The 8,057-nt window shown below is 39.9% G+C and overlaps 1 protein-coding gene across 1 annotated transcript in view; it reads left to right on the forward strand.

Moving 5' to 3' along the window:
* The window catches only part of SLC6A18 (solute carrier family 6 (neutral amino acid transporter), member 18), a 25,349-nt gene that overhangs the window by 12,086 nt on the left and 5,206 nt on the right, over positions 1 to 8,057 (forward strand). Inside the window, exons 4-8 of the mRNA XM_009085236.1 lie at positions 831 to 1,012; positions 1,414 to 1,524; positions 6,477 to 6,589; positions 6,867 to 6,995; positions 7,563 to 7,719. Of these exons, the coding sequence (XP_009083484.1) occupies positions 831 to 1,012; positions 1,414 to 1,524; positions 6,477 to 6,589; positions 6,867 to 6,995; positions 7,563 to 7,719 (692 nt within the window). The remainder of the gene's footprint in view (positions 1 to 830; positions 1,013 to 1,413; positions 1,525 to 6,476; positions 6,590 to 6,866; positions 6,996 to 7,562; positions 7,720 to 8,057) is intronic.

The following is an 8,057-nucleotide window of genomic DNA, read 5'->3' on the forward strand; positions in this document are numbered from 1 at the left end:
CCTAGGCAGAGGAGAAGAGACATTTGGGTTTCACCAGCAGGGAAAGTGCGACCCCAGTCTTGGTGTGTGCTGGGCCTCATGATTACAGGGCTGCAGCCAGTGCTACATTCGTTGGGTTTGTGCTGTGCAACCTCAGCTCTTGGAAATGCACAAGGCTGCCTCATGCTCTCAGGACATACCTGATTCTGGCTAGGAGCAAGGGCAGGGGCTGCAGCACCCAGGGAACTTGGGTTTCCAGCTAAAGACCAAAAAGTCCAGCTGCGGACTGGTCAGTGGGTTTCCTGAAGATCCTCTGCCCACCTCCTCTTCAGGGATTTAGGCTGCACATAGGCAGAGGGGTGAGCATGGGTTGTGGTGTACATCGTGTTCCCAGTTGCCTTTTCTTCAGGCACAGAGCCTGGCTGGGGAATGCCTACTCCCCTTGGCTGCAGGTGCCAGAGCCTCCTGCTCACAGAAGTCCTGGAAACATAAACCAGAGGCAGATGCCTGGGTCTTTCCCACATGGGCCATGACACAGCCAGGGGAGCCTGGGCTTGGATGAATCCACAGGTGCCTGAAGCTTGTTACGGGTTCACCAACTTATGACATAAAGCTAACTGCAATTAGTTTAGATTTTACCTTGCACTGAGTATATCACCATTTCTATTTAGAAAGTTAACCCCTGAAAAAATGCTGGTGGTGTTCTGGTGAAGGTCTCATGTAAGCCTCAGTCTCAGAGTGCTGTGAACGAGTTTGCCTTGCTGCACATTACAGACGCTGCAGAAAGGCCATTTCTGAATTTGATTTGGCAGTTGACAATTTATTCTAACACTTGCCACATTTTTTTTCAGGGTTCAATGAAGAATGTTATGAAAGCACTCCAGTAAATTATTTTTGGTACAGAAAAACTTTGAACATAACACCTGATATTGCTGAGAGTGGCACATTACAGTGGTGGCTCATTTTGTGCTTAGCAGCTTGCTGGGCAGTTGTCTATCTCTGCACTATCCGAGGAATTGAAACCACAGGAAAGGTATGGAAAGGATAGAGAATTGCATTATCCCACACTTCGAAACTTGCTCTCCAGATACTGAGTTTTCATCACCAAGGAAAACCTTCTCCAATTACCACACTAGCACCATTTCAGTGTGCTCCTTGTCCCACAAAATGAGAACAGCAGTACAAGTGGATTAAAAGGATGCGTCTCTCCTTTTCCACTGCAAATGTTCTTGCCCTACCAGTCCCCTCTCATGCAGTTTTATGAGTAATTTGTTACAAATATATGCTGCAAAAGCACACTCTTCTTTAAAAGAGGGCAGTGTTCATCTGTAGCTGTCTTATCTAACATTATTAGGATTGTATGCTGTGATAAATGGGATTTATCAAAGTTATTATCAGTAACTGTCTGTCTGTTTTCTGACTTTCCTATTTCAGGCCATTTATGTAACAGCAATATTTCCTTACCTGGTCCTAACTATATTCCTTATTCATGGACTCACTCTACCAGGAGCCACTGATGGTCTGACTTACCTCTTCACCCCTAATGTAAGTATTGCTGCTGTAGTCAGAAATATGTTTCCTTTTTTCCCATCTCAGATTTCACACTGTATACTTGTTTTCCAGCAACTCCTGACCTAGCTCCCTGTCCAAGAGCTCAGCTAAGCTCTTTTTTTTTCCTGTGATGAAATGATTTAATAATCTTCAGCAAGAAAGGAAGCAGCAAAGTATTTAATGATCTAGTAGTAAGCGTATCAGAAAATATTTGAAAATTAAGTATGTTATGGGTGCCTGTCTTGAATGTATATGTGAATCTGATGTGCTTCACAATCACATGATAAAAATGGGATTTCCCTGTGCATGCTACAAAATTTACATAGCTTTAATGTATTAAGAATTCACAATGGAAATGACCGAGGAATGAAACTGCAAAACGATTTATTTTTAAAAAAATATTTCTCAATACCCTGTTTCCCCATAGCTGTTCCTAAAAGACAGAACTGCTGGAGAATAACCCCTCTCCCATTTTATTTCACCTTCTCAGAGGGGAGTCCCAGATTCCCCCATATGCTGAGCATTTCAGAAGAACCTTTTGACACTGTCTTTAGCAACATTCCCAAATGCAAGTCCAATTGTCCCACCGAGTGGTTACTATCAGCTGTAGGCTCCTCACAACTCTGCCTTTGTGCTAAAAAGCTCCATAAAGTGGTGAGTGTGGATGAGAAAAAGTAGCACTCACTGACATGGTATCAGAGCATCCACTGCCTTCACAGCCACAGGAGCACTGAGGTTTTTTCCTTTCCCTTCCTACAAGAAGCACACAGACATTAAGGAAAACATAAGCCAAGAAGCCCAGAGATACATAATATGCCAGGCTGGAAAGGGAAAATAGCAAGAGAAAGCTCAGATGAGACACCTCTCTATCCCTCCCTCTGGCATGGACACCCATGTGAATGCTGTCAAAGCTCAAGGACAACCTTGGTTTTTACAGATCAGGATATGCACTTGCATTTTTGTAAGGCACACACAGGACACCAAAAGCTTAGTGCAATGTCATAAGGAAAAAGCAGATTAGACAACACAACCAGACCAGGGCTTGGCCTGCTGCCACTTGGTCTCAGCTTGGCTGTTGTGTTTCTCTGGAAGAGCTCAGGAATCTTTGGAACTTAGGATCATTGCACTCTGAACTTTATTGAAAAACAAGATTTGGCGTATTCACAAAACCTGGAGATATTGCAGTGCTGAGGAGGAGCGGATCATCATAAAGGAGCCAGACGGATCTGCAGACTGGTGCCAGAAGTCAGAATGAAAATCTGCCTGCAGTCAACTTGTGGTTAATGGTTAGCCAGTTTGAGGAAGCAGATCCTGGGGATGTCCTTGAAAAGTCATCTGAAGATGGGTTTTGTGATGAAACTATGTTCTTATCTACAAACATGGAAGAGCTGGTGCAACAGCCTGGTAAGTGATACCTGCTACGGGTGTTGTTATTGCACAGAAAGTTATAGAGACAGGGAGAGAGAGATGGCTTTGTTAAACTAACCTACCAACTGCTATGGGGATTGTGCCACTTCAAAGGCTTCAAAAAACAGTAAGCACACAGCTGCAACATTGCCCTTCTCTCTTCTTCCCCCTATCCCACAACTGCAGTACCAGTACTGCCTTTTCTGTTAGCCTGTTTCATGTGGAACTATCCCCACCCTTGCCATCAGTAAACACACACAATTTTCTTGTTACACTTCCCCACAAGGAATGTCCCACAGCGAGTTGTACAGGAGGGTTGTTGACTTGTGGATAGTTTTTTTTTGGCAGAGATTTACCTGGCCCACCCAGACCACATTATCTTCCAAAACTGTAAAGCATATTTCTTAAGTGTGAGCTGGTTTATTCTTCTTTCCATGTCTTTTTGCAGGAAGTGTGTAAAGTTTTGGCAAAATAAAGTAAGAAGTAGCTCACCTACTGCCTGTTTCAGCTTGCTTCTAAAATAAATACATAAATAAATCAATCCTCTTGACATTCTCCACTCATTGGAGGCAATATTTTCCAACTTTTTTGCCAAGTTTGCAGTATAGCAGAAATTGTAGCTTCTGTAATAGCTGCCACGTCTACTTTCTGGTAACTGTGATACCTCACTGTTCTTGAAAAATCTGTAAAAGTAGTAATATCCAGTGCTAAAAGTCATATCTTACCCAGTTACAAGATCATAATCATCCAAATGAATTAATTTTTTTTCCCAAAGCACCACTGTTAAGTTTATTCACTTTCAACATCTGTATTTCAGTCCTCATTAACAAATATCACAAATAACAATTGCATGCATATGGATTCAAAATATAGCAGGCTATGCAGAAATACATTGGGGTTTTGCCATCTGACATACTTTCACATCCTAAATTTTAGAACAAATAATGAATACTTCTTTTCATTGACTTTCAGATGTGGTGAACCCTGACAGTTTACTCACCCTCTCTAAATTCTTGGCTACCTGGAAAGGGAAGCTGCCAAGAAAGCAAAAAAGATACTGAAGTGATGCTCACAGATGCTTGAGGGGAAAGCAGAAGTTGTACAACGAAGCAACACAGGAGCTGGAACAGAATTTTGGAGAGGTTTTTGGAGATACAAACAACCAGAGGCAGCAGAAAAGAGATCCCCATCAAGCACCAGCAACAGTACACGTGGTTCAGATTCAGTGGACATCTGTGTCAGCTCAGGAACACAAATGTCTCCTTCTCCAGTCTCTTTGACATTTGAAAGTGCTTCAGAGACTGTGAATAGTTGGAGGTTCTCTGGCAATGAACAGTTCCAAGAACTTGGTTGGGCAAATGATGCCTATGCCCAGAGCTCTGCAGCTATTAAACAATCAGTGAGAATGGCCAAGAAAAGTAAAAAGTCAGCACAGGCACCAGATGCTCTATTTATTCACAGAGTCAATTTGTAACATTTTCCTCTGTTTTGCAGTTATGATATATTATTGTGCATGGATACTTAAAACTCCTTTCATGGTACCTGGTCTATTAAGCACTACCTGCTTATGAGAAAAGCATTAGCTGTTTTTACACCAAAATGACACATCACAGAGACCCCAGTAATTTTTAATTCTGTTTTAATAAACTTCGTTTGTTTCATGTGTTCAAATATTCAAACGTCTTACTGCCCATGGGGAAGCAATTATACTTGTTTTCCATGAACACTCCCATGTTCATTCATTAACATTCTGGTTGCATATCTTCACCAGCATGTTTCTGGCATCAGCACATTTTTATTTCTGATGATATGCTTATAAAATCTGTATGCCATATCACTGCAAACACAAAATAACATTTTTAATAATCTGCTTAACACCAGATAATTACATTGCCAGGGCATGTTTGCCTGCCTGCTATTTCTTCAAGTTTGAGGATTGGTTAGTATCTTTTAAAGTCAATAAATTCACTGCACCTAGCACCAGTCTAAGCTATCTCTAGAGTCATTTGCCAAAGTCCCCAGACAGAAAGCCAGACTTGTAAGAGTCACATCTGTCAGCACTGACAATGGACTTGTCAGCACTTAATCAAACTGTGCAGGCCACGTAGCAATGCCAATGCCAAGTTTCCTCACGGCAACCTGCACCTGTATGAGGCCCTACCAGTGAGCACTCTGGTATTGGAGGGTTTGGTTATGATCTTTCAGAATAAACCTCTAGAAAGATTTGCCCAAGCTGAAGCATTTCAGCCAGCAATGGTTACACGTATCTCCTTGCCATGCCATGCTGTACAAAACACTATCCCAGGTCTGCTGTGGTCAAAGCACTGGCACACCTGTGGAGAGAGCACCTGCAGTGATGGCATTTCCTGCACCCATCCACACTCAGGTGAACCCAGTGTTCTTGCTCTTCAAGCTCAGGCCCACTTCAGGGAAACCCAAAATGCTATTAAGGGGCTTTTATCATACTTACCTCTCATTCCTACAAATGCAGTTGTGTACTAAGATCACTAGCACAGGCACATAGACAGAGAAAACACATCCCTGCATGACTGGGATGCAGATTTAACTCAGACTGAAGTAAAACAAAGTGAAATACTCTACAGCTCCAATATTACTTTTGAGCAATCCAGTTTTAAAACATTCTTAACTAATACTGGTTTTAATTCCTCCTCCTTGATAACAGATCTGAAAGCAATTCACCTAGTAGGGTATGTGTAATGAATGTAACATGCCACTTTATAGTTTCCACAGTAAATTAATATTTATTGAGCACATTTACATTTTGTGCATTACTATGTTTTATCTTTTTTTTAGTTTGATTTTAATTGTAAGATTCCTTAGTGCAGCTATTTAAAACTGCATAATATCCTCTGTAATACAACAATCATTGCTTTTTAATGCTTCCTGTATGACACAGCCCTTGCATCAAAATTCGAACTTCACTCTGTCAGTTTGCTTTTTCCATATATTTCCTATGTTGCCCTTTGATATTTTATTGCTGTTTTCACAGCACTTTGAATCTCGGATACTGTTTTAATGAATATTCTCTTCTTGTCTGCTTGGACTTTTAGTAGGTTTTTAAAAATAATTTTTAAGCAAATGTGGAAAACTATGGAATCACTTTCTGTCTTAAGACAATGAAGGTTTAGTACTTGTTTATGCTGTTTTAGGAAGATAATACTCTAACTGTAAGTTGCCAAGTACGTGAATTAAAGATGAAGAAATAAATTGAGGAAAATGTAACATATAGTCCCTATTGTATTTCTAATGCTTATCATTTAGAAACATTTTTATCATCAGAAGAGGTGTACAATGAAAAAGATTCTGTAATTACAACATACATTTAAACAGACCAACTGATGTTCTCAAAAGCACCTGCTTTACACATCTATTTAGTACTAATTCCCATTTTCAGTGTATGTAAATGGCAACACAACCTACAATTTCAGATGTTAAATAAGAGATGAGCTATGAGAACTGGAAAAGAAAAAGAAATCTTAATTTAAGCCTAACACATGCATTCCTTCCAATCATTTCAGCTGAACACTTTGAAGAATCCCCGGGTATGGCTTGATGCAGCTACCCAGATTTTCTTCTCTCTCTCTTTGGCTTTTGGAGGGCTTATTGCATTCTCAAGCTACAATCCACCCAAGTAAGTAGAACTACAACCTGTATTAACTGGCTAAATTCTCACTGCATTTCACATGATTTTTTTCAATTTTCAAAACTTTTTCCTTAGGATATTTATAAATTATCTTAATTTTTTTTAAAGGACCTTGACAGCTGCTGTCTTTCTAAAAGGCCAAATAGATTTTCTAACATAAAGGGGCAGGGGGAAATATGAAAAAAAATCAAATATTTGCAGAGAGAATTACAGCTAAAATACTGCCTTTTTTTAGTCACTTCACTTGTTTAAATGCTATCTCTAGGAATGACTGTGAAAAGGATGCTGTGACAGTAGCAGTTGTGAACAGTATGACATCTCTCTACGCCTCCATCCCAGTCTTTTCTGTTTTGGGGTTTAAAGCAACCACAGCCTACTGGGACTGCTTGGACAGGTGAGAAAGTTGTGTTCCCAACATTATGCTATGGTTTCAATGCCTAAATAGATAATGTGTTGTCTAAAAAACATGCACTTAGACAATTTATTTTCCCTAAAAAGGAAAAGCATATATAGGGAGAAGTCTAATGTAAAAATATAAAGTATTTTGGCACTGAGGCAAGAATGATTAGGGGCAGCAGTGCATCAAGGCTGACATCTCAGCTGCAGGCTAGCATGAAAAGTAGTTAAAAACCAACATCTTTTTCTATTCTGCCAGATTCATCAAGTTATTCAACACAAGTGGTGGAAATGGTCTGGAGAGCTGATAAAATAAAAATGCTTTAGAGGCTGCACCTGCATAAAGCACTCAGAGTTTGTATCCGAAAGTGAAGACATTACATAGTCTGAATGTTTTCTTGTATTTGGTATTTTTAAACTGTAATTTAATATTTTCCTTTATATTGTAAATAGCAGCACAGAAAGTAAGCACAACTTTTGAGTAACATCGGAATACATGGCATAGCATTTCCAGCCACATCATCTGCAAACATTTAAACTAAGGATATGTTGGCTTCTCTGGCAGGAACATTAACAGTATCATCAATGAATTCGATCTTCCAGAAGAAAGCATCATGCGACAGAACTATACATCCTGGATTAGTTTCCTGAATTCATCATATCCAGAAAAAATTGCTGGACTCAAACTGAAAAGCTGTGACCTTCAAGAATTTCTTGATCAGGTACCATAACTGTTTTCAACAGGAAATCCTTAAACCAATTTTTGAACATGTGGAATAACAACACTGCTGTAGGTTAGTCTGAACTAAAAGCTGTCTGGTATGGCATGCAAAATTACACATTATTATTACAAAACTAATTTTCAAGGTTGCTCCCACCTGGAGCCTACCATGGACATGAGATTCAGTCCTACTTTGGTTTACAGGAATAAGCACAACAGAGGAAATGCATCTAGCTGAAAGATTGCAGTAAAAGGACACTGCATGGGAATTTCCTACATCTGTACTTAGGAAAGTATCAAAAAATCTATTAAGATGTTCACTGCCACCAAAATACACCA

The sequence above is a fragment of the Acanthisitta chloris genome, unplaced genomic scaffold (assembly GCF_000695815.1).
Source record: "Acanthisitta chloris isolate BGI_N310 unplaced genomic scaffold, ASM69581v1 scaffold10572, whole genome shotgun sequence".
Lineage (NCBI taxonomy): Eukaryota > Metazoa > Chordata > Aves > Passeriformes > Acanthisittidae > Acanthisitta > Acanthisitta chloris.